Source organism: Corythoichthys intestinalis, chromosome 20 (genome assembly GCF_030265065.1).
Source record: "Corythoichthys intestinalis isolate RoL2023-P3 chromosome 20, ASM3026506v1, whole genome shotgun sequence".
In the NCBI taxonomy this organism is placed as follows: Eukaryota; Metazoa; Chordata; class Actinopteri; order Syngnathiformes; family Syngnathidae; genus Corythoichthys; species Corythoichthys intestinalis.
In genome coordinates, this window is record NC_080414.1 from 23,898,246 (window position 1) to 23,925,802 (window position 27,557).

Below are 27,557 nucleotides of genomic sequence, written 5' to 3' on the forward strand. Positions count from 1 at the left end.
AATTTTAGGACCATAAGCCACTACATTTTCTTTTATTTTGTAAATTGCGGCTCAGAGTCCATTGCGGGTTATTTGTTGATTTATTTGGGTAAATGCAGTGTATCACAAAAGTGAGTACAGCCCCTCGCATTTCTGCAGATATTTAAGTATATCTTTTCATGGAACAACCCTGACAAAATGACACTTTGACACAATGAAAAGTAGTCTGTGTGCAGCTTATGTAATAGAGTTAATTTATTTTTCCCTCAAAATAACTCAAAATATAGCCATTACTATCCAACCCCCTGGCAACAAAAGTGAGTACACCCCCTGAGAAACTACTTACATCCCTAAATGTCCAAATTGAGTACTGCTTGTCATTTTCCCTCCAAAATGTCATGTGACTCGTTACAGGAGTGCTGTCAGCATTGCTGCAGAGATTGAAGAGGTGGGGGGTCAGCTTGTTAGTGCTCAGACCATACGCCGCACTCTATATCAAATTGGTGCGAATGGCTGTCACCCCGGCAGGAAGACGCTTCAGAAGACTGTACACAAGAAAGCCTGTCCGTCTCATCAGACCATAGGACATGGTTCCAGTAATCCATGTGCTTTGTTGACATGTCATCAGCAAATTGTTAGCGGGCTTTCTTATGAAAAAAATGACAAGCAGTACTCAATTTGGACATTTAGGGATGCAAGTAGTTTCTAAGGGGTGTACTCACTTTTGTTGCCAGGGGTTTAGATATTAATGGCTTTATTTTGAGTTATTTTGAGCAAATTTGACACATTCCTAGAAAGCGACACCAATAATGTATCTCAGAAGTTCCACGGTTGCAGAGCTTTCAATAGTGTAGGAAAATCGACAAAATACCAAAACCGGTATATTGTGATTGTTCCCAAACAGTATGTCGGATTTGAACGAAAATGGACAGATTCGTTGTTGGGGTCACTGACAGTCACCATGGAAATTTTCAAACCGGAGTGCCCCCAAATACAGCAACAAGTTGACAATTGATACACCATTGACAGGACTAAGGCCGCATGTAACCAATAAACTCTGCTTTCGATTTTTCTTTCTGAAGAAAACTGTTGCACACAATGACACCGAATCTAAACTGGTAAAACAGAAAATGGGGTTAAAAAATACTGAAATTAAGTTGGGGGGGTTAACAAATTGAATTTGAAAAAAAACAAATGTATTTCAGGCCTTAGAAGTCTTCATTTTGGCCTTCAATCTGGCAGTGAGAATTTTTAAAAACATTTTTCAGGGGAGCAAAATTAAACAACTTGCGGCCCAAGGTGGTAAGTGTGGAACCACTGAGTTGGTGGCCAAAACTCATTGGGAAGCCCGGATTTTGAAGTTGCTTATGTGTCGATTTAACAAACCTTGGCCCCAATAAGCAGTATGCTCGGCAACGCGGGGCTATATTGCTTGTCCAGCATAATTATTTGCAGATGATAGCTTTCTTTCTATGCATGTTTATGCCTTTAAAACTAATATTTTCATTACCAGGAGTTTACACCTTTGGCCTCTTCACTGTCGACATCTTTGTCAACGCGGGCCAGGTAGTGACGGGAAACCTGGCACCCTATTTTATGACCATCTGCAAACCAAACTACACGGCACTGGGGTGCCATAAGTCCCTTCGCTATATCAACCACCAGGAAGCCTGCACGGGAAACCAGAACGAAATCCTGCACGCCCGCAAAACCTTCCCATCCAAGGAGGCTGCTCTCAGCATATATGCTGCACTCTACCTGGCTGTGAGTTTCTTGATTCTGCTTGCCAATTTGCTGCTTTTCTCGTAGAGCCAACCAACATTTGCGGTTTACTTTAGTTGAAAACACTCACACAAGCTCAGTTTCATAAGTATATCCTCAGGGCATGCTAGGAAAAGCACTTCTCACAAATGACACACTATCAAATCGCAGATTTGCGTGAAAAGTTGTTAGAAAAATGGCAAGATCTATAAACAAAGTCACGAAATTGGCATTTTAAGCAATCAACTTGGTGTTTCCCCAACTTACCAAGACTTAAAAGCAAGCCAGAATTGCTCCACTTTTGGCTCACCTCCAATTCCGTGACAAAGTGTGACACTGGTTTGCAACACTAAAGTCTGACAAAGAAAACCAGGATGAGACTGATTAAAGGTGACAGTCGTGTGCAACACAAAAGCCTGAAAAAGTAGAAAAAGTGTCATTGCACAGTATTATAGCAGAATGGCGTCACTTCGAATTACCGGCTTACGTTGTTTTCTGCCTTTTGAGAGAGTGTGGATTCAGTAAATGTAAACACAGTCACGGATATCAGATCAGGGGCACATGAAAGTAGACGACGATGTCACGAAAGCAACAAACCAGAGTTAGAATAGCGTGTATAACTCTGCTAGAGTGAGAAGCTGTATGTAATTGGCGCCTACCTAAAAGGGGTTTGTAGGCGCTAAAATGCCACAAGCAATATTATGCATTTGTAGTATTAAATCGCGTAATATTTGATATTTTTAAGTCTCAGTACTGGTTGAAACATTTATTTCCTGCCACTTTTTCATTTACCTTTGTAGTTTTTTTCAAAAAAGTTGCCTGTTTCTCTGTGTTCACAAAGGTGGACAAAATAGTCCATCGACTTGTTTTGAAGCGAGGGTTTTTTCGTTTGGGGATGACATTTAAGCTTGCTGGGCACCATGGCGCTGTTGGATAGCTGCTCGTGTTGCATTCAAGAACTGCTCTGATCTCTAGCCATCAGCCACCTTCCTGTCTTCGACAATGTGTTAGAATAAAACACAGGGGGAGGATTGACAGTCGTCACGTATGGATAAAATAGAACACTTTCGTGTATATCGACACTTGACGAGTCTAATCCAATGACGTACAGTAGATGTGCTGGGGTCCACATTGTTGCGGACAGTAAGGTGGCTAGAAATCCGTGCAGTTCTTGAACGCGACACGAGCAATACCTCCCTCATTTGCACACAACCGAAACCGTCTACCTACCGGTAGTCCTTCCTTCCTTCCTTCTTTATGCAACTAATTCCGACAACGTATAAAAAAAAACTTTAAAAAAAATAATTGGATAATTTCTCGCAACACACCCGACAATCTCTCATGGCACACCGGTTGAAAAACACTGCACTGAAACATGATCTAGAAATCGCTTTTGATAGCAAATTAATGTATACAAAAGGATCCCTCGTTTTTCGCGGCCATGCCCCTCACACACATAAAAAAAAAATTGTGGGTTCAATGTATTTATTCAGATTTACCATTGGAGAGACATACTTTGGGGGAAAAAGTGAAAAAACATAATAATTATTTATTTTTTTATGTGTACTTTATCATACCTGTCAACCCAGTGGTCGTTGGCAATCTTACAAATAGTGGCATATGCCCTTACAAATTGGTGAATAATCTTACAACGTTTCATATAGCGTGCAATATGAAACAAAAATAAAACTCAATTTCTAAAATAATAGGAATTTATTGGTAATATTGTCACATATAACCTGGTGCAATCAAAGAACAATATCTTCAGCTACATCATGATTACTAAAATTTAACAGTGACTTTTGTTATAATTGTATGTAGCACTTTTGATTGCTGCACTTCAGCTCGCATTCAGTTTGACTTGAAGGTAGTTCGTTAATGTGTCCAATCATAAATTGAAAAGGCAAATTGAATTAATTAACTGCAATCTTTGAGTCAGGGAACATTTCTTTTGCCAATTCTGAGAAGTGATCAGCAATAGTTACAGGCAAATTGTGTTCGGCAACAAATTGGCAGAATAAAATCTCCGCTGTTGTCACAGCATAGCCTTTCATTCTGCAGACTGTTGTTAATCTTACTTTAAAAAAGTAATTAATTACAGTTACAAATTGCTTCTCCCAAAAAGTAATTGAGTTAGTAACTCAGTTTACCTGAATGTAAACAAAACAACATAGCACCCTTTGCTATGTTTGGAAGTCATTAAATGTTGTGAATCAACAGTTGTTTTCCAAGTTGCTAAAATTGCTCCCGTTTTTGCATTAGTTCCCTTCCGTCTACTTTTGACATGTGAAAGTTTTAAAACTGTTTCATCATTTAGAGATAAATTTAAGTCAAGATTTTGCCGATTTAGGAGTATTTTAGATAAAAAGTTACTTAGGTTCCATAGGAAGGTTTACTACATCAGAGCCTTTCTAAGAGGTCCACTGCTTTAAGATGGCAGCTGCTTACCAACGCCACCGAGTCTGTCATTTTGCATCTAGTTCTATATGCAGGTGATCTCTAGCGTAGCATCAAGTGGGCATAGATTGTAGGCTGTCGGCTACAGTCAGGAAATATTGAAGCCACCTAGCCTAGCATCACGTTTGCAACAGCGTCACAACACTCTTCCCTCCTTCCCACTCCCGCTCTTCTCTCTCCGTGTCTCTGACTTTTCTCGCGTCATTCAACCTACGTAGTAATTAATTTTAACAGATTTTGAACATACGGCGTACACATTTAAAAATGAGTGCTCTCTTGTACAAATTACAACTTGACAGGTATGCTGTACATATTTTAATAAATGTTTTTTAAGCACTTTAAAATGTATTTATGGTGTTTTAAACATGTTACTGTCCCACTGAATTATTTTTAAACAAGAATAAAGTAGAAAAATGCTCGTCTTGAAGTGAGTTCACTCAAATTTGCTCAAGCTGCTCACTTACACACAATGAGTTGCCAAGCATCTGTTTAACAAGTTAAAAGGATGACTGATGCATGCGGCGCTTTGAAGTTTCGGCTTCCATGCATCCCTGGCAAAGATCAAACCTAACGTCTGTCAATCATTGTTAACTATAATGGTAAATGGTGTTATACTTATATAGCGCTAATAAGCAACTCCAGTGCACTACCTGACCAAGAAAAGCGGCAGGAGCGAGAGTGAGAGACTACGTGATCGGATCAGTACGGCTCTATTAAATACTGCATTTTTTTTTTTTTTTTTTAATTGAAAAATAATCTGCGATGGACTGAGGGCGCCACGTTTAAAGCGCGAAGTAGCGAGGGATCACGGTACACAATTTGCCAAGAGCGACACTTAATCACTTGAACGTCAACGTGTCAAACACTGATATTTTCTTTATTATTAGCTAGGATGCATAAGAACAAAAATGTCTTTGGTATTCAACATTTGGATTCTAATTGAAGAAATTACTTGTCATTGACGAGTTAAGACAGGCAAAACGAGTCTCTACTTTAAGCTATATGGAACATGATTGGATCGAAGGAACATAAAGAGTACGCCATGTTCCCAACTGGATTTTGACATATGGATATGTTTCTCTGTTTCTTTCAGATGTATGTGACATGCACAGTCCAGGTCAAAGGCACTCGCCTGGCTAAGCCAGTGCTGTCCCTCGCCCTTGTGTTTCTGGCCTTCCTCACAGGACTGAATCGCATTGCGGAATACCGCAACCACTGGTCGGATGTCATTGCTGGCTTCATGATTGGCACTGCCATCGCCACATTCTTGGTGAGTTGATTAAAAACTAAAGTTGAATGAATAAGACCATTTTTCGGAGAATGAGTTCTTATTAAAAAAAAAAAAAAATCATGATACGGTTTGTCCTGCCTACGATATTATCAACTTTAAAACTACAGTTCTTTACAAAAGGATTTCATTGATAATATGTTGTAGACTTCAGCCATACAATCAGGACTCATACTTTATTCTCTGCTTAGGTCGTTTGCGTGGTCCATTATTTCAAAGGGAAGTTGCTGCTGAATGACGACACGCCAACAGAAGTGCAGGCGAATACAACAATTCTGGGGATGGGTCATGTAGAGAGTCCTCTGGAGAAGTACATTGCCTCACAGGTCAGTACACACATTTCAAGCCACTTGTATTTGTTGACAATAGTCATTAAATTGTATATTGTAAACCAATCCAATGCATTGCCTTTTCCAAACGAATCAACTTGGTTGTTCATATTGAATTGTAGGTATTTACAGTACTCTATTTGAAGAAGCAGCACGGATTTCCAGACCAAACTGTTAAAACATGAATGAATAAATTCTAAAGCATTACATTTATATAGCAGTTACTGTGCAGTATTATGGACTGATGAGAAATAATGATGATAATCAGTGGCGGATGCTGATCTTTCAATGAGGGGAAGCTCAAACTATGTCCGCCTGTGAATGCTTTGTGATAGTGAAAGGGCTCAGTGACACCTGCTGCTTGGTAGGGAAAAAAAATAGCGTGCTAGAAGTCAATTCTCCAAACAGAAGCAGCTACAATACAAAAAAAAACAAAACCCCAAAAAACCACCAGATATGGAAGCTTAATTTTTTGCTTGTCGTATTTCACAAAGCAAGTTTTGCTAGGATGATTATAAAAGTCTTCGGTTCAAATCAGAGCAACGGAATGAAAATTGAAAGATGCCTCCTGTGGATGTTAATATGCCAAGATTCGCTCATTTCGCTGTCAATCAAAAAGGGGATTCGGCCTCAGACAGATCATCCAATCATCATGCGGAAAAGCAAGCGTCCAGGCGAGCCGAGCCAGCCTTCAGCTAATGACTCGTTTCGTTTCACTGTAGTGCAGTGGTTCCTAACCTGGGTTCGATCGAACCCCCGGTGGTTCAGTAAGTGAGTCTAAGGGGTTCTGCAAAGGTTAAGGTTTCCCCCACAATTTATAGGCTTTATCCCATTTCTTTCATCTGCTAGCCCTCAATTTATGAAAGGAGAAACTGATTTGCTCTGTGGAAGTTTGACTCACGTTTGGTGTGAAGAAGTATAACAGACCTACAGGCACCATGGACAGCACCATGAATATAGTATGACACCTGGATGTGACAATAAATTGAGAATGTAGACATAATAATAAATAAGGAATGCAAATATATTTGTAGTAAACTTGAAATCATTTGACACAGTACACCACTCATCACTGTGGAGTATCCTACAAGCCCTTGACGCACCTCCGAAAATGACCACCCTCTTCAGGCTGCTCTACAGCAACGCACGGAGTGCGGAGTTGTGTCCGCGTCAACGGCCGTGGCTCAGACTGGTTTCCCATCTCCAGTGGTGTCCGCCAAGGCTGCGTAGCTACTTCAGACCTGTTTAATTGTGTAATCGACCACCTGATGTGCAGGGTCTGTGAGAGAGTACCCGGAGTGTTCCTCGGCAACTACCAACTGGCCGACCTGGAGTACGCTGATGACACCATCTTGCTCAGCACTTCTTACAACCAGCTGAGGGACACTCTGAGTATATACAGCGAAGAGGCAGAAATGCTTGATCTCCTCGTGAGCTGGACCAAATTCATGCATGTCGGTGAGGGACCTGATCCACCCCCCCATTCTGCTTGGTGATGACACTGTAGAGCCTGTGAAGAGCTTCGTTTATCTGGGGTCCACGGTGACCGATAACGGTGATCTTAGATCAGAGCTTCTCCGCCCCCCAGTCTCTCTGGTAGCCACACTGGCGGCACCAAGCCATCTCACGGAAGACAAAGCTCTGAATTTACAACACTGCCATACTCTATTCTCCTCTACGGCTCCGAAACATGGCCCTTAAACAAGACACTGGCCGCAAGAATAGATGGCTTTGACAGCAGGGCTCTCAGAACCATCGAGAACATCAGGTGGTCCCAGAAAATCTCCAAAGAAACCCTGCGAGCCCGGACAAATCAGCCCAGAGATTACCGTCTGGCTGCACAGCACCGCATCTGCTGGCTTGGCCATGTTCTCAGTCTTCCTCCTGACCACCCGACAAGAGCCATCCTGAAGTTTGACCCAAAGGCTGCTGGCTGGAGACAACCACGAGGATAGCCCCGCTCCCGATGGCTTGACACCATCGCGGACGACCTCCAACAACACGGAGTTACCTTGAAGGATGAAAATCCATACCTGTCAAGTTGCACGGTTTCGGTGTAATTTGTACAAGTGAGCACTGATTTTTAAATGTGTATGCCGTACGTTCAAAATCTGTGCGTTTTTCGTGCATTACGTTTCTTTTCTCCGTTCGGATTTTGTCATCGTTTCGGCAATGAGACAATGTGCGTTACTACATTGGTTGAATGACATGAGAAAAGTCAGAGACAAGGAGAAAGAGCGGGAGTGGGAAAGGGGGAGTTGTGATGCCGTTGCAAACGCAATGCTAGGCGGCTCCCATGATACCTGACTGTAGCCGACAGCCTACAAACTACGCCCACATGATGCTACGCTAGGTATCGCGTGTATATGAACTAAATGCGAAATGATACCCTAGCCGGCGTTGGTAAAGAGCCGCCATCTTAAAGCAGTAGACTTCTTATAAAGGCTCTGTTGTAGTGAACCTACCTAGCGAACCTTTTATCTAAAATACTCCTAAATCGGCTAATCTTGACTTGAATCTATCTTTAAATGATGAAACAGTTTTAAAACTTTCACATGTTGAAAGTAGACAGAAGGCAACTAATGCAAAAACGGGAGCAATTTAATCAACTTTAACGGTTGATTCACAACATTAAATGACTTCCATATATAGCAAAGGTTACTATGTTTTTTTTGTTTTGTTTTTATTAAAAAAAAAAAAAAAAAAAAACATCGAAGGTAACACCAGTTACTTTGCCAAGTAACTAATTACTCTTACATTCAGGTAACTGAGTTACTCAATTACTTTTTGGGAGAAGTAATTTGTAACTGTAATCAATTACTTTAAGTAAGATTAACAACACTGGTCATAAAGATGCAGTCCGCAGAACGAAACTTGACGAAAGCGGAGATTTTATTCTGTCAATTTGTTGCTGAACACAATTTGCCTTCAACTGTTGCTGATCACTTCTCAGAATTACCAAAAGAAATATCACTGACTCAAAGATTGCATCGGTAAGTTAATATTATCAATTGACCTTTTTAATATATAATTGGGTACACTAACAAACTACCTTCAAGACAAACTGAATTTCGAGTTGAAGTGCGATGAAGTGCAGCTATCAAAAGACATGATAGAAATTGCCAAAAGTGCTACATATAATTATAACAAAAGTCTGTTAAAATTGTAGTAATCATGGTGCAGCTGAGGATATTGTTCTTTGATTGCACCAGGTATATGAGACAATATTACCAATAAATTCATATTATTTTAAAAATTGAGTTTTATTTTTGTTTCATATTGCACGCTATATAAAACATTGTAAGATTAGTCACCAATTTGTAAGGGCATACGCCACTATTTGTAAGATTGCCAATGGCCTCGGGTTGACAGGTATGCAAATCTGCTGGCACAAGACAGTGCCAGTACTAGAGGGGCGTAGCTCACCTGGTCAGCTCTACGCAATGGAACGGGAAACGAGCCCCAACGCAAAAGCTGTGATGATGATGAAACTTGAAATCTGAAGAAATTTGAACACTTTGATATGCTAAACTATTAAGCTAATAGTTTTAATATGGAAAAAAAGCTTTATTATTAAATTCCAAAGTGTTCGGTGAATGCACATGTGAAATTCATGGAGTTCAGTACCACTGCTGTGGTGAAACAATGTACTCTCAACTCTGGAAACGCAGCTCAGTCTGCACTGTTTAAAGCAGGGGTGGGCAAACCGGTCCTCGAGGGCCGCAGTGGGTCCTGGTCTTTGTTCCAACTGACCCAGCACAGATAGTTTAACCAGTGCGGTTTCAGCAGAAATGAGAAGCACCTGACTGCAATCGACTGATTGCACTTGTAAAACAGCAGATTGGTGAAAAAAAAGTGTCCTCTTAATGGGTTGCAACAAAAACCCGCACCCACTGCGGCCCTTTGTGGAATAGTTTGCCCACCCCTGGTTTAAAGGAATGTGACGCTGTGCGAATGAATTAAAACCGAGCCGCATCGTAACCAGTGATAAAAAGCTAATTCTGAACAAAAGTTGAATGCGTTGTAGCGCAATTTTAGTCAATGACATGTACACACATGAGTATACATTTTATCACTTATTTTTTTGACATTTTGTACATTTGTCTTAGAGCAAATCGCTACCGATAACACTCAAGTTATCGAAAGTTTTGGACTTGTGTAGCTTCTGAATAACATTCTCTGATGTGACAAATGAGGGCAACGGCAAACTTAAGTCTACAGTAATATTTTGTCTGCCAAAAGATACAAATTGTTTGGGAGATCATCCAAGAATCCAAATGCTTTCAGTCTACAAAAAGTATAAATAAATGGAACTGGCATTTGCCTCACTACTGTATTTCAGTTCTTTTGGGAGGTGAAAATATTATGTTTTTGCTGATCACGACTAAACAAAACACCCAGAAGCTACGGAAATGCTGAGACTGAAATAATACAGTCCAGTACCATCCATCCCTTTTCTTTTTCATGATCTCCCTAAAAAGATGCCAATTCAGGGAACGTATGGTAGACTGAGAAAAACACATTCATTTCAGAGTCCATCTGTGAAAGAAATCATTTGTGTGAAGATGAGCAAAAAAAAAAATAAATAAAAAAATGGCCTCGCATTAACTCGGCAATGGTGAGCTCGGTGGAAAATAACCAGCCTAAAAATAGCTCAGCAAGGAAGCCTTGGAGGGAAACTGGGCACACTAAACAAAATGACAGGATGAAAGAAACATTCCCCTGTTCTTATTAAGATTCATAAAACAAGCTGGATAATATTTATACATTATCATATTTGTGTTATGTAATCACAATCTGAATCAGCTACCAGATGATTCTACTCCCATAAAATACATTCATCCAAATCATATTAAAAGTCCTCTAAAAAGAATTAATCACAGAGAAAAATCTGAGCCAAGATTCATACCAGGAACCACGCTACAATGCAATTATTAATATTAATTTGTTAATAAATACAGTAGGGGTTGCAAACTCTGGATAACTCACGATATGATTTGGGATACAGGGCTCACGATAACGACGAATCAATATGGCGATACAACATTTATTGATACATTATTCAGGAAATCATTCCACGATATAACTAATAAACTTAAATACATTCTCTTTTCATCCTTCTGCTGTGAATAGGAAAGAATATCACTAGTAGATGTCCAGTCCGCTTTGGATGGCTGGGAATGAACTCACTGCCATCCCTCCTACTTCAAACGATTTGGACGTCTATCGCAAGGGCGTAGATTTACATAGGGACGTAAGAGACATGAGACTACCAACTTTCCAGGATGCTCAAATTGTCCGCACCAACTTTTAAGTATCCTTATTTCCATTATATAGGTAATTTAAATTGTCTTTCCATATGTTGTATGGATAGAATTGACCCAACCATCATTATGTTAATTACTTTCATTATGTACAGGCTGACATTTACCCCTTTTCACTTGCTGAATGTGCCAGTCCACTTTTTTTCCTCAAACACACGTTTGATTGGCTGATGACATGACCCCCCCCCCCCACACACACACATATGCACTCACAGCCCAGACAGAAATACAACATGTCGACAACATGCCGCCCCCTTTGAAGACAAGGGAGATTAGAACATTTTTTTCGGAAAGCAGCAGCAACAACCACAGTAAATAATGTAAAAAGACGTCAATGTTGTGGAGGTGGGGAACACATCACTAATTTTCCTACCTAAAGTCCTGCATAAGAGTTGGCGTAACATTAAACTGTATGAATTTGCTAACCTGCAGAACTACAGTAGGACGCTGCTTCGACACAAATGTCCTTCTGTTTGTTTTCTATTGTTAACGTTAATTGAACTATGAGAAATGTAGTGAACTCAAGTTTTCCCCGTATTTCCCAATTTTCAATTTTATTTATGTGTTCTTAAAGCAGCCCAAAGGAGTTTTTTTTTGTCGAGTTTGGTTTTGTTTGTGAACAGAAGCAGTAGTGTTTTACCTGAAGGAAGGTTCTTTTTATCTATTTTTGGTATTCCCTACCTAAGATGTTTTTTCAGTTGTATTTAGACAGACAATGTTAAGACAATTGTTTAATTTTTTGCATTCCTGGATAGTTAAGAGTGTTTGCTAATATAATTTAAATTCTGTTCAAATTTTGCAATTTAAATTTGCTAAACAAAAAATATCCATTTACTTATTTTGGAAGTTTCAACATGTTTCTTTAGTAGTTTTTTTGAAAACAAAGGTTTGAATCGAACAATTGATCATCTGAACTAATACATATGAAAGTTAGTATAAGTGAATACAGATTTATCTTGCATTGATCATTTAGCCTATCAATTAATTAAGTTCATATTTGTGAGAAATGTATCCCTGACCCCCGTTCACCCAATCTGTTTGGTCTTATCAATGTCCCCATCAAAAAGTGTACATGCAGGTTATGCCGTTATATCGTCCCTACTCATGTTGAGACCAAACCTACGCCCTTGGTCTATAGCTGTCAGTGGCAGCCAATGCCAGGCAGTGAGTTTTAATTTTGGGGCATTTGCGGGTCACTTCCTGTTGATTTGAGGTTACTGAACAAGAAGGGACTCGAGAATGACCCCAAATTAATAGGAAGTGACTCAAAATCAACAGGAATTAACCTGTAGATGTCCTAAAATGATCAGGAAGTGACCTGTAAATGCCCACAAAACTAGGAAGTTTGACTGTGAACCTTCTGGTTTCAGTGCCGTTCACGGCACTTCCCGTCCATTCTAGTCGAAATAAATCTGATGTCTAGTTGTCTAGTGCTGCCGATGGCAGCCAGTGAGTTAACGTAGACCAGGGATGTCCAAACTGGTCTTCAAGGGCCGCTGTGGGTCCTGGTTTTTGTTCCTACCAATCGAGCACAGACGGTTTAACAAGAAGTTTCTGCAAAAGCAAACAACATCTGAATGCAATCAACTGATTACACTTGTAAGACACCAGATTGATAAACAGGTGGTGTGTTGTTGGAATGAAATCCAGCACTCACTGCGGCCTGAAGGAAATAGTATCTTTTCTCGTACTTACTGTTTGACTGTTTGTATTACTGTAACACACCCAATATAACATAATCATTTATATCATATTATAGTTTAAGAAAAACAAGCAGAATATACTGGATAGATCTGATACTATGAACAGTTGGACTTTGAGTGCTTACAACTTGCAGCGCCAAGACAACGGGCAGATAAGCACAGAAAGATACAGGACGCCTTCTGACCACGGAAGCCAAATGCACACATGATGCAGCTGACTGAACAAGATTGACGCTGACAACAAGGCGACAGGCAAGACATCTACAAGCCCACGTCTGCACTACCAAATTACGCAATCAGCTCTTCCGGACAGTCCAGAACAAATGGTGGGACATATTGTCTTCCCATAAGGAACATCTGATACGGAGGAACCCGGGACCGAGAAAGTGAACAATCAGCACTCACGTGGCGCTGAGGATAGCAAAATCTTTAACTCTCGTTGCCCTGACAACAGTAATGCCGGAATCCTCCTGTCCAATCCAAGAACAGACAATAATCCTAAACAACGCCCAAACTCACACTTCTTCTGGACCACAGCCTGTTTCACCAAAGCCTTTAAAAGACTGAATGTTTAACCAATCGTTGTCGTTTTTCTCGGGAATCTTTTGTTGACTTGTGATATGGTGACCCTGGATCCTCGCTTGGGTTTCTCTGTGCTCTATGACGGCAATCGACTAGGAATAAATTGTCAACTCGTGTTCCGGAGCCTTTTTCCAGCTTTTAAAATGGAGTTGGTACAAAGGGTTAAGCCTAAGGAGTTTGGCCTTTTGGCCGGGTTGTTGGGGTCTTGCAGGCACGGGTCGTTTGCGCTGCGCCAGGGCGGGTCCGGCAGTTCAGCTAGCGTGATTCCAGCAATCTGGCTAAAAGGTCAGATTTCTTCATGATGTAGCTTGTTTAGTTAGCACATTTGGATAACATTGTTAACAGTCCAACTGAATGCAAAACAGTGCTTATTCACCGCCACAAAAGCTTCGAAACCTTTTTCCAACTTTTAAAATGGAGTCGGTACAAAGGGTAAAGCCTAAGATGAACGCGCGGAGTTTGGTCTTTTGGCCGGGTTGTCGGGATTCTGCTGACCCGGCCGGCGTGATTCCAGCAATCTGGCTGAAAGGTCAGATTCCTTCAGGCTCTATGTGGAATAGTTTGGACACCCCAGACGTAGACACTATTCTCATGGAAGGTTTTGTTTTTTGTTTGTTCCTTTATCGTTTTTAAACAGTGACACTTTTTAAAAATAATATATCGATTCTTGGCGGGAGCATATCGCATATACGATATAATCACCTTTTCGATATATTGTCAGACCCCTAATATACAGTACACAAAATAACATCTTTTTTCTTCCTCTTCTATAGAATCACATCACTTTTGCTGAGGTCACATGACAAGGGGCCAGCGGTGTTGCAGACACACGGGACATCCCCACTTGTCACCGTCCAAACAAGTTAGCCCAAGTGCAGCTCTAACCCCAATTTCCTCTGTGTCTGTGTTCTGTAATATATCATTTCTTAAATCAGGTGGTTACTATGTACAGCTTTTATCAAATGAAAAAAATTAACATTCTTCTAATCTATGCACTAAATATCAGTCACTATCAGACCCTCACATCCAGAGTGCAGGTGGCACAGTCAAAAAAGGAGTATAATGAATTCCCATTTCATCGTTATGAATGAATTATGCACATTTATCTTCCTTCCATGGTAAAATTGCTACTATCATTCTGTGAATGGGATAACTGCTCCTTTTACCAAACACTAATGGGGTTCGGAATGAAAACATATTGTGTAGAGGTTTCATGCTTCAGAGAATTTCTTTTTTTGTGTTTATTCATTCATCTTTTTGAGGATTTTTTTTTTTTTTTTTAATGTCGGAGAGGCAAATAAACAGAATGGCCTGGCATTTCAGAGAGAAAAAAGAAAGGGCATGTAATTAGTGATTCAAATAACATGCTAGGGAAAATCTGTGTGCTATATATAATTTCATTCCTGGTAGGAATTTTTCTTTACTCGTTGCTGTATATTTCTGGTCAATGAATTGCATCAGACAGTGAATATCATCAGAATAGAGTAGAATAGAAATTTGATACTCTACGAAGCTAAAGTTTACTGTACAACCGAGGTCAAACCTCTTTCCTATTGTCACTGTTTACTCAGGTTAATGTAATCAAATAGTTTAATTGTACAATAGTGCAGGGGTAGACAATAATGGAAATTAGCTTGATGTTCACTGGCCCAGGTCTACACGTCAGTTATTGATCCAAGAACAATTTGCTTGAATAAAATGAATAACATTTTTTTTGCGGTAGATTTAATGAAAAGTGCAGCACAACGATTTCGCTTTCCCTCAACTCCTCCAGTGATCTTCCCTTTCTTGAGTGGTCTTTTTCCCCTCCGGTGCTTGGCCGGTTTCAGAAACATGTCGTCTTGTAGTATAATGTTAGGTGGGTACTGAGATACTGACAATCAGCAGCAGTAATCAGGTTGCACGCGAACGAGGTGTGTTTACGCCCCATGGAGAGCAACGGCTGGCTGCATAGACTGTAAGTAGGGCTGCAGCTATTGATTATTTTAGTAGTCGATTAATCATGAACTAGTTAGTTCGAATAATAGAGTAATTGTATAAGAAATGTAGAAAATTTAAATACCTGAGCTGAGCCTCAAACGGTATAATACATATAGATAGGCAATTGTCCTTATGTTGTACTTAGATGCTCAACTTAAATAGAAAAATCTTAAATGCTATAAAATGCTAACTTTTGTTTTTTTACAATGCTCTTAAATTGTTCAAACACATATATTCCAACAAAAAACGGCTAACTATACCAATAAACTAAATTACGAATGCATTAAAAAAAACATTACCTCAAACAAAAACTTGGTTTATATTGGTCTTAACAAGGAGCAGGTGGATTCAGCCATGTGAAATGAGTTACATTATATTCACTGTCGCCCCTAGAGGGCAGTGCAGCCACCCAAATCAATAAAACTAAATGCAAACACTTTCAAAACAAACCATTACAACGCCACTTTAATTAAACGAATACTCGAAGCACCAAAATTGAATTCAAATCTTTCGAGTTGAGCAATTGATCGTTGCAGCACTAACTGTAAGGTTGTCTTTGATCAGGATAGCGTAACATTATCCAAAAACTGAAACATTGGGAATTAATGTGAAATAACATTTTATTAATCGGTGCATTATTTTTAGTAGCCAGTGGTTGGAGCATTCTGGTGGCCCTGACAGTTTTCAAAGTACGTCCGGCCAACCGGGCCATTTTTATTGTCAACCCCTGTAATGTGTAAAATTTCATACAAGAGCAAAAAATACAAGACAAAAAATATCTGATGGCATTTGGAGCCGAGCACATTTTTTTAACAGCATAGCCAAGGGAAATTGCAAAAGATAATCAATGTGCACACCATGAGGTGGTACTTCATACAATCATATTAGAAAAACCTTTTCTTTTGAGTTTAGTTTTAGGATTTGTGTGAAAATTGCAGTTTATAATGCATCAAAGATAATATTTACGCTATTTTTCTTCATCTAAGAAATTACTGGAGCGGGGTGATTAGATGAAATCTCAGGAACTTGATACCAAAAATATCGCTATATAATAAACAATGCACGCAAACTAAAAATGTATTTACAATGATCTTAAAATGTGAATAAAAAAAATATTTTGTCCATTTTGGCAGAACATGCAGTTTCTATGGTAGATTAGACAATAACAGTGATTAAATGTGTTATTTTTTTTTCAGTAAAAATAGCGATACATGGGCGCAAGCAGGGAGTTGATATGCTGTTTGAGGACATAATGGATAAAACAAAAAATTATAAAATATAAAGTTTTAATTGAATTTTAATATGTTAATTTCAACGCACAATAACCGAGTGAGATTTTCCATTGTAGTATTAACAGGTCAACGTTACCTTTCATATCAAACCACATTATACTTCCAATCACAGCTTTTACAACATTACTAAAGCACGTAAAACAATATATGTAAGAACCTGAAAATACTATAATTTAGTGTGAGGCATTTACTTTTCTGTTTGTGAATTTAAAAGGCCATAGCTGCCTAAAAACAGACTTTTGGGGAATAGAGAACATTTGAACAAATATGTTGTGCAAGTTTTTGCAGTATTGAAATGAAAATTGAAGTGTACCCGATTAACATTTCAGACCATCAAACACACTTTGTAACATTTGCGCAATTACTGTGTACTTTTTTTTAATGACCATGGACTGTTTTAGTGTTCCCCTCATTATATCCTTTATTCTTTAGATGTCATTTTCATGTTAGTTTACTGAAATGTTTTTTGGGTGTTATTCATTGTTCATTCTATAGTATCCATTATGATATTGCATACAGAAATGGTTTGTCATCTCAGATTGTGTGGTTGTATTCTTAGTATTTTTTCAGCAACCAGTGAGTTGTTCAAAAAGGATCCTTTTGCATTTATGTTCCTCTTGTAACCCACCTTATCCCATGTTCTTACACACTTTAAAATATGGGATTGTAAAACATTTTAATTAAACCAAATGTTTCAAGTAATCAAGTGTTGTTTGCAACTCAATTATTCATGCTTAAGAAAAGAAGTCAAACATATTTATTAATCATTTAATAATCATTTTTCAGCAATTCAAGTCATGCGTGTCAGATGGTACAAAGTATTTGAACAATGGAAAAAGTGCTGCTTAGTGTCATTACAAGTCAAATGATCTTAACTACGAAACTCAGAGTTTAAACTTTAACACGGTTTGTCAGTTCTTTCCTCATAACAATGAAAAATAGATATTGTAAACAATGTAGGCCAGGGAAGGTTGACATGACATTGTGTTAGCTTTATTCTGCTGAAACCCCTTTCGGTAAGTAGCTGAGCAAATCTGGCATTGGGGACTTGCATTAGGAAAGTAGTTTTTTTAATATATTTTTTTTATTTTTACAATGAGACTTCAATAGTGTCGCTAAGCAAAATAAAAATTCCAGTATAACCAATTACAATATAGAACAAATATAGCAAAAAATGCATTTTGGTCATGCAAAACGATGTTACTGTATTTCAATCTAATTTGTTTTTGTGATGAAAATCCATTTTAAGCGCCATCAGAGATATTTGATTTTTTTTTTTTTTTTTTTTTTTTTTTTTTAAATTTAAATAATGGTTTACATATTCAGCAGTTGTTTGATACATATGACACACACATTACATAAACAATGTTTTTGTGTGTTATTTTTTAAAGGGGCCATTCACGACAAAAAAACAAAACAAAACAAAAAAAAACAATCAGCTTCACATTTTATGAGGTTTCTTCATCTTGATGTTCAATGGGATCCCTTTTTTGAGACAAGAGGAATGATTCCCACACCGCAAGGCACTGCAAGAGCAAATGCGGAGAATTAAATAAGATTTTTCTTTTTCTAACGGCTAAATTGAAATTGAAGCTCACCTTTTCATAGCATTCTATATTCTTCTCAGCAGTTGAGATAAAGGCTGACTTGAGGTCATCTCTTGTACCGTTTTGCCAGTTGATCCAATCTCCCTTCAGCGCATTGTTCGCAAATTCCATTTTATCTGCCAGCGCATCTACTTCTCTCTCCAGCTGACTCTTAAAAACATACAAGCACAGACGCAGAAACAAATATATGAGAGTTCTACTTGATTGTGTAATCATATACAGTACTGTTATTAAATTTGTTGTACATTTCGGCTCAGTTATTAATTTTCTTTCAGTATATCTACTCTCATTAGCTGTTCTGTGCAACTGCGTTTCCACTACATAATATATGGCGGAAAACACTCAGGTGACGTGAAGTTCCGCTCTGAGACCCCCAATTTGGCCAAATTTCAAAATTGGCCAATATGCATGTGTGACACATTATTGGAAAGCTTAAGATCTCAATTTTCTAGGGGAAAAGAAATTTTGAACAGGAGGGCTTTTTTTTTTTTTTTTTTTTTAATTTAAAGAGCAAAACCCTATCTGGAGGTGAGAGCACGCGAGAGCAGAATTACAGACGCCATGACTTTAACGAGATATTATCGCGTACTTACCTTGTTTCGATCCAAAAACTCCATGTAGCATATATCACTGAGTGTCAAGACCCAGCTGGATTTTATGGGTGAAACATGGTAATATAACAAGGGTCGCGATGCAGAAATCGCAGACATCAAGGAGTGGTTGAGATTTTGTTTTTCATATATTTACCCTTTTAAACCTTTTCTTTCAATTTTTCTTTGTTTGGATAAAATATTTATCATCTAACATATTGGAGAAAATGCGACAGTAACAAAAAAAAAATGCAATTAAGCGATAGTTATGAGGTAGAAATACGTGACTTTTTTTACAGACGCCATTTTTTTCATTGTGACATACCGGTAATTTGTTTAAAATATGTGAGAATAATTTTTATACGTTTTTTTTTTTTTTTTTTTTTTAAACGAAATATGAGACATCAATTAATGACTAAGCTAAAAACGACAGACATTTTGAATAATAAATATAATGAATTACCTTCGTTTTATGGCTGGGTTGAAACTAAAGCGGTTGCGCGACCTCTGTAAACGGGTTTTTTTTAGGGTAAAAAAGACAAATTAAAAATAGTTTGGGGGCTTAATGCGCCAAGAATCGGCTATCGCAACATTTAGACATATTGTTCTATCAAACAAAACAGTTGTTTTGACTTAAAATACAGCAGTTTCTTTTAAACAGGAGTGCAAGAGCAGAAACTGCTTTTTCAGTCTTGTCTGTGTTTTCCGCCATATACTATTTATCTTACCAAAATATGTATATTTTTTTTTTCATTGAGGTTATTGTGTGTAACGCCAAACTTGCCCATTTCCATTGCTATGAATATTTTCTGAATTACTATATCTCCTATCGAGGAACTTGGACCAAGCTTTGATAGTAAACCCAATATGCTTACTGCTTCAAGCGAGGCAATTTACAGTAAACAATGTTAGCGTGAGCATGCCTTCCTCAGGCAATCGTGTGGTTCTAAATGAGAGTAAGATTACCCTCTCCTGGCTACAATTGGTCATGACATGCAACTTTAGTTTAAAATAAAGTGACAACTCCAGACCTACAAACTATGGGCTAAATATTTGCTAGAGAAATTATTTAATTTTTTTTTTTACAAACCCGTGGGAATTACCTTCATGTCTGCATAAAATGGCCATAAAATGTAACTGGATCATCTTAAACCAACAGGTAAACAGACTGCTCAAACTAGTAACAGACTTACGTTTACAGTACAGTGGTTTTGACGACAAACAAATACATCCCTTGGCACACATGGGAAAAAGGAAATAATTGTTGCGTGAATGTAATCGTAATAATGTATACAAAACAGCACTTACAACTTCTTGGTCTGGTCTTTTGGATGTAAGAGCCTCATTTTTGGTCTCAAACTCAGCTTGGATATTGTCTCTCCGTTTCAGCACAGTCTTAAACCAACAAGAATGATAAGAATATTATGTTCAAATTGGGTGTTTAATAGTACTTCATTGCTCAGTTAGGCATGAGCTACAGTATGATTTGACTGTACCAACCTACCTTTAGTACCTCAGTACAGAGCACATACTCATGAAGAGCAGGGACCAAAACCTCAGAGAGATGGTCAATCTGCTTTTCAGTTTCTTTGGTGCACTGCTCCACACAGTTGGCCACGTGTTTTAGTGGGTCATGCAGTTCTTCTTCTACCTCTGCCCATTGGCTATAGAGGGGTCCATACTGTTTTAGCTCATCCATATATTCTGTTGAAAAACATGTTGAATACATAATAAACAATACATTGATATGTCAAGAATATTTGAGTGTGACTATATTAACTTTCTGCATTCCGTCTCGATAGTGGCGCATGTGGTTTGCTCTTCAAATATGCATCAACTGCTTATATTTTCCAACTGGACATAGCTGTGAATGATGAGTGTAAATTAGAGGTCACCCAATATGGTATTTTCAAATGCCGATACAGATATCTATTAAAAAAAAAAAAAAAAAAAAAATTCTGACAATTGCAGATATCCAAAGACCATTTTTTAATCCGATATTTTTTTAAAAACACCTAGATTATGAAAGGCAATTTAAAAAATTGCATCAACATTTTCAAATTTACAGTGATGACCTGAGACTTCAAGGATTAATTTGGTCTAGTGCTACCAAACCAAGGAACCCAGCTCTTTTTTATGCTTATGCACTCAGCAAGAACAGTACATTATTCAATTAAACTCACCAGGACGTCATGACAAGATGTAACCAAGTGAGAGTGAGAGTTGCAGAGGTTGCTCGCCATGGTAAAGCCAATGCTAACGTGAATGCTACGAGTTAGAGTGTAAGGATCACTCAGTAAACACCTTAAAAGACTAAAAATACAATATTTACAAAACAGGCAAGCGTGAAGCTTCCTGCAGCAACCTGCTGTCAAGCTGCTCCAGGGTCCTTTCTGAGTCCTACCGTCAGTCAGCTGCGGCCAGCTGCCCACACAGATGCCTGATCAAAATCCTTTTTTAATCAGGTTTTTTTGTTTATCAGTCGATGACCAATGTTGGAAAAAAGTCTATATAGCTGCCCGATATGTCAGCCAGCCGATATCGGTCGCGCTCAAGTATAAATGGCTATTTTCTTTGCTGTTGACTAATAACATTTTGATTTTACAAGAAAAATAAACTCAGTTGAGTCATCAACAATTAATGTTGTGTAAAAGTATGGCTGTCAACTGTGTCTTATGCCCCATTATAAAAAAAAAAAAAAAAATTCTTAAAATGAATATAAATAGGCATATACATGAAGATATAAAGTAGAGAAATGTCCACTCATTTTCTGTTTTGCAAATTGTTTCACCATGAGCCTCTACTGGGCTTGTATTGAGTGATGTAATTATTTCAGACATTGACTGAAGCAGCAAAATGAATGAAGTCTAGAAAAAACAATTTATCATCAATTTAAACGAGCAGGTCACCAAATTTGTTGAGTGACACTTCATCATGCCCCATGTTAATGACACTGTCAAAACAAAGTGTCTAAAATAAATTAAAAAAAAATGTTCAGACGTCTTTAAAACAGTGACTCCCAAAGTGTGGTGCGCAGGCTCCCTCTAGTGGTACACAAAGCACTGAATTGTTTTAAACGTTCCAACGCCAAGGTACAATGACGTATTTTTCCCCTCCACTACATTTAACTGTTCATCTGATATTGAGAATTCGATCAACGCAAATGTTTTCTGTCTATAACCAAATTCAAATGAATATACCGCAGTGTTCCTACACATTTTATTGAATTGAGCATGCATCATCATAGACCACGACAAGCCATATTTATCCAGTTGGCTCCCTCTCTTCACTAATTGTAAATTGAATACCAGTTGTTTGTCACGATTTAACTGTAATTCATCTGCTTCTTAGATATCCCAAATTACCTCGCTGTTCCTTGATGATCCTCTGTGAAACTTTGTCAATGGATGAGATTTTTCCGCCAAAGTTATCAACATATTCCTGCATATGTGTGAACTCTTCTGGACGGCTCTTGATGCCCCACACAGAGTTGGCTACTGCTCGTACAGTGTCACCCATTCGACTCAGGAAGCCTGGACCCTGCTTCTTTTGAGATGAGAAATCCTGTAAAAGGACCAATGTTTTTAAACTTACTTGCACTTAATCTCAGGCATACACAAAACACACATGTGTATATTTTGATATGTCCAATACCTGAGCAGTTAGGAAAATTTTAAAGTGCTGGTTAAAGGACAGGATGGGATGGCTGGCGATCTTGTTGAGGAAGCGATGTAATGCTTTCTTCCTGGTCTCAATGAAATCATTACTGAAGCGCTCCACCATGCCTTTCATCACAAACTTCTCTGGGAGGGGCTGAGTGAAGAACAAACTTTTTAAATTTCACACATAAGAAGCAAATTGTAGGCTCCCAATAAAAAATTGATGCCATGCTTCCCAATAACAAAGTTTTTTTTTTTTTTTAAACATACATGAACAACGATGGTCGGATGGGTTTCTTCCAGTCTGCTTCGTAGCCAGACAAAGTCCTGATAGCGTCGGAGCACTTCATATTCACATGAGTCAAACTCACTCCTTGTAGTCTAACAAGTGAAATAAAAAAAAAATATATATTTATATATATATATAAATACTTGAATAATGCAGCTGCTAATGCAAAGCCCCCTTGAAATTCATGTAAAATCAGGTTAACACACGTGTTGCCTCCCTTACCTTGGTCACAACTCTGTACATGATGAATGTCTCAATAGCAGTTACATGACTTTCTGGACTGTCAACAGTAACAAACAAGTCTTTTATGCCTCCAGTCTGCTGTTCATCATCTTCATCAAGTTGGTAATGGTTGACCATGGAGCTAGGCGAGTTGGGCATTCGGTCCCCATCTGACAGTAATGATTTCTGAAGCAAAGATACAAGTACATGTAAAGTGACTGGAATAACACAACATGTATTAAACATTTTGCAGATGTTTCAGTAGTTTCAGTCAAGGGCGTAGGCTTGCATAGGGACGGTAGGGACATAACACTACTAACTTTTCAGGATGCTCGAATTGTCCCCACCAACTTTTATGCAACCCTATTTGCATTGTATAATGACTTCAGTTATATAGGTGATTTAGGTTTTCTTCCCATATGTTGTAATGATAGAATTAAATAAATCTCTGAATCGGACCCTACCATTAAGAAACAAATTATTTTCTTTATATTCAAACTTTCATTTACCCCTTTTCACTTTGCTGCATGAACCGGTCGATCCCTCCACTCCAAACGCACATTTGATTGGCTGATGACTTGACCCCCCCTGCCCACTCCACACCCACACGCACATGCTGCCTCCTTCGCTCCCTTTGAAGAGGAGGGATATTAGAAGTTTTTTTTTTGGGGCCAGCAGAAGCCACTGTAAGTAATATAAAAAAGATGTCAATGTTGTGGAGGTGGGGAAAACATCACTAATTTTCCTACCGAAAATGCAACCAGCATCAGTGTGACCATAACATTAAACTGTGTGAACTTGCTAACCTGCAAAACTCAAGTAGGAAGCTGTTTAGAGAGAAGTGTCCTCCTGTATGAGTTTTCTACTGTTATTATTAATTAAACTGTCAGAAATGTACTGAATTCTGCTGGAAACTATAGAACCAGAAAAACGTAAGCAAGAACGTGCTTCGAGAGGTCCCAGTCTGTGTTTCACAGGAATGTGTTGACACCGCTTTTCTTCTTGTAAATGGTCTGGTTTAGAAGGAAAGAAGGCTAGAGCATGTTGTGACTTTACACTTTTGAAACCAAACCCATATTAGTGCATTTATTTATTGATTAAAATGTATTTATTCATGTTCTACTTTCTTTAAAATTATTTTTATCTGCAGCCTGTGCATTTTTTCAGATAATCATACATTTATTATGATCGAGGTAAAACAAGTTTAATCCCGTATTAGATTTTTTTTCAATAATTGCTCAACCCACTGATGCACTTTAGAAATGAAAATAATGGCAAAGATTTCATTCTTACTTTATTTACGTGGTCTTAAAGCAGCCCAAAGGAGCTTTCATTTTTTGTTGAGTTTGGCGTTGCTTGTGGACAGAAGCAGTAGCGTTTTACCTGAAGGAAGGCTCCATTTATATTATTTATTTACACAGACAATGTTGAGTGATCTTAAGACTAGGCATGTGCCGATATAAGACTGACGGTATGATAACCTCAAGCATAAATATTATGGTTTCACGGTATTGCAATTACAGCTCTAAAATGGGTTACTTTGAGGTATCTGTGTTTAAAAAAAAACAACAACAACATTGTTTTCCATTGAACAGGATTTTTATTTTTTATATGTTAAGTTAAAATATTCAAAATAAAATAAAAATAAATGCAGTCCTTTAGGTGAGCGTAAACCCAGAGCCACAGCTTGACATTACATTCAGAACAAAAATAATTATTTTGCATAAAAACACGTGTGTATGACTCGTGCTATGTTTACATTATACACACACACTCTCTTTCTCAACACAGTTGCCAGCGAGAGAACAAACAAAAAACACATGTTTTACCATCGCTAGACACACTTAACATGCCGGAGTTCATGATGGTGTTTACAAACCTTTAATTTTATATAAATACGAAATCATATTAGAGGTACTGCCTCCTCGGCTGCCACCCTCCGAAAACATGTTTTATATATCGGTTGGCACTCCTCCTCTAAACCTCGGCCGTCTATAAATTTTCTGTAGCCGAAGTATACCAGAGATTTCATTTTCTTCGATTGGGGGGAAAAAAAACCTCAGGAGTTTCACCTCCTCCAGGTATCGTGTAGCACAGCTGACTCACTGACACTGAGCAACAACCAGTGGGGTAGGGTTGAGCCTTGAAGCTGCAAGCGAAGGATTTCTCCCTGCATTTATGGTACATGAAAAAGCTAATACCTTAGGGACGGTATGACGGAAAATTTTTGCGGCTTGAAACAGTGATGTTTTCATACCACGGTACACCTTGAAACCGGTTATCGGCACGTGCTTACTTAAGACAACTATACAGGAATGCAAAAATAATAAACATTTAAGATATCTTTGACAAGTTTGCATTTATTGCGTATGTTAATAAAATTTATGTTCAAATATTGCAACCTAAATTTGCTAATAAAACCAAGACATTTATTCTGGGTTAGGGTTTTTCCAAAATGTTTCTTTAGTAGTTTTTGAAAACAAAGGTTTAAATTGAACGGTGCCAATACACATGAAATATAAGTTAATACAGATTTATTTTGCATTGATCAATAATTGATCATTATCAATTAATAAGGTTCATATCTATGAGAAGCCCTGACTCCCGTTCACCCAATCTGTTTGGTCTTATCAAAGTAACACAAGGTAACTTCAATTTTAGTCGATCTTAGTGATGCCGCTGGATAAAATCGGTAGTGTTTTGCCTTTTCCCATGAGGAGCAGCACACAGTGTTGTAAAATCTTGATCTCCCGGTTGCCTGCAGATATATTGAACAATATTTCCGTTTCCAGAGGCTGTGTGAAGAATGAATAGTAATGAGGTAATGTCTCCAGTGGTGGCAAAACAATATCATAGGACGGTGAGCAACCGTGTGGCAAACCCCTTCCCCACCTAACTTGTCATCGCAGACGAGTTCGGTTGGTGGTGGTGGTGGTGGTGGTGGGGGGGGGGTGTTAACGCTAGTTACTGAATGCTGCTCCAATGTTTATTCTTGAGTGTCCTTTTATCCCAGTGGCCTTCTTAATTTATCCTCAGACAAAACATTTTGTCCGTTTGGTTTCTCTGCCATCTTCGCATGTTTTGCACGAAAGCGTTCGCATCAACTTCCGTCTTTATAATTACTGGGGAAAGGGGGAAGTGACACATGCTGTAAAGCAGTCTGCATATTTGTAGTTTTTTTGTGTGGCAGGATTCCTGTTTCAAAGTTAGTGCCGGTAAAAGTGATACAGACACCCTCAAGATATAAAAATGTGTATTCAACTCTTTGTCAGTCGACAGATCATCACAAAGGTTATGAAAACATTTTTTAAAGGTTGAAAAGTTACCTAGTGTTGCTTGAGGGTTTAGTGTTGTTTTTTTGGTCCCCACCAAAAAATAAAAATAAAATAAAGTGTACTTGCACTTTATGCCGTTATATCGTCCCTACCAATGTTGAGACCCCTTGGTTTCAGTTAAGCCATATGTACTACTGTGTGACACAATTCCTGCAAGTTTTGTATTGTGATAAACAATACATTTTGCAGGTGTGTTTGTACTAGTTTCGGTTGAGTGATATGCAGTATTTTGTGATCAGATTCCTGCAATTTTTATGCTCGTCCATTGCAGCCTACTTAAAAATCGTCAAGCTTCAACAGGAACAAAACATTTAAAAGGAACAAAAAAAAAAAAAAAAAAAAAAAAAAACGCGGTCGGGTAAGTTCCTATCTAGACACGAGCAGGAAAATGTAATCTAAATTTAAGTACAAAGGTGAGGCCGTCTTCCGATTCAAACTTTCCCCTTCTAAACGCAAACGATCGGTGCCAAAAGTTAAGAACGACACAGAAGTCTTCTATAAATTCGTCACGCGACAGTGTCTTCACAACAGACATATGATCCACGTCACACCTTACAAATGGAACTTTTGAAAAAGTGGGATTCAGGAAGTTTCACTTTACCTTACTAAACACCTCTAAATCTTCGTCTTCTTCCAGATCCGACATGTCTTTTGACAAAACCGCGGAATCCGCTTGACTACTCATCTCACAATTTTCACCATGAATGAGTGAGAGCCAAAAGATAAACTTCCTCAACTTCTACGAAGCAACAACAAAAACGCTCAAGGACGGGAAACCAGCCTTCAGATCCGATATTCCTCACTGTTTTTTGAAATAAGAGCACATTTTTCCAAAATAAAAGCAAAATCCTGGGAACCGGATGTCAAAGCCGTTCTCATTGTAGTTTTACAAAATATTTCATCAGCTCTCTGCCTCCCTCTAGCGACATTTGGTGTTTATTTCATCTCAATAGATTGTACAGAACAATAAAGATCTTTGCGTCTCAACTTCCTCTTGAAGGAAGACTTTTTACCTCCAGATGACCTATCTAATTCCAACTACCAAGAACACACCAAAAGATTTCAATGTTGCACAAGCTCAGGACTATCGAAAAACCAAGTTTAATAGATGAATCAATTGCACTTTGAGATTTTTTTTTCAAATGTAAAGTGCGTTATGA

The 27,557-nt window shown here is 38.3% G+C and overlaps 2 protein-coding genes across 2 annotated transcripts in view; one reads left to right on the top strand and one right to left on the bottom strand.

The window, feature by feature from the left end:
- Positions 1–15,098, top strand: part of LOC130908942 (phospholipid phosphatase-related protein type 5-like) — a 30,590-nt gene extending 15,492 nt beyond the window's left edge. The window contains exons 3-6 of the mRNA XM_057824903.1: positions 1,493–1,743; positions 5,291–5,467; positions 5,677–5,811; positions 14,197–15,098. Of these exons, the coding sequence (XP_057680886.1) occupies positions 1,493–1,743; positions 5,291–5,467; positions 5,677–5,811; positions 14,197–14,226 (593 nt within the window). The 3' untranslated portion in view covers positions 14,227–15,098. The remainder of the gene's footprint in view (positions 1–1,492; positions 1,744–5,290; positions 5,468–5,676; positions 5,812–14,196) is intronic.
- Positions 15,099–17,456: 2,358 nt separating this feature from the next.
- snx7 (sorting nexin 7) lies at positions 17,457–27,215 on the bottom strand. The gene is made up of 9 exons (XM_057823788.1): positions 26,999–27,215; positions 23,063–23,248; positions 22,822–22,932; positions 22,547–22,705; positions 22,258–22,456; positions 20,397–20,596; positions 20,201–20,287; positions 18,294–18,452; positions 17,457–18,221 (listed from the first exon to the last, which is right to left on the bottom strand). The coding sequence occupies exons 1-9, from the start codon at positions 27,080–27,082 to the stop codon at positions 18,144–18,146; spliced, it is 1,263 nt and encodes a 420-aa protein (XP_057679771.1). The 5' UTR covers positions 27,083–27,215; the 3' UTR covers positions 17,457–18,143.
- Between the last annotated feature and the right edge of the window lie 342 nt (positions 27,216–27,557).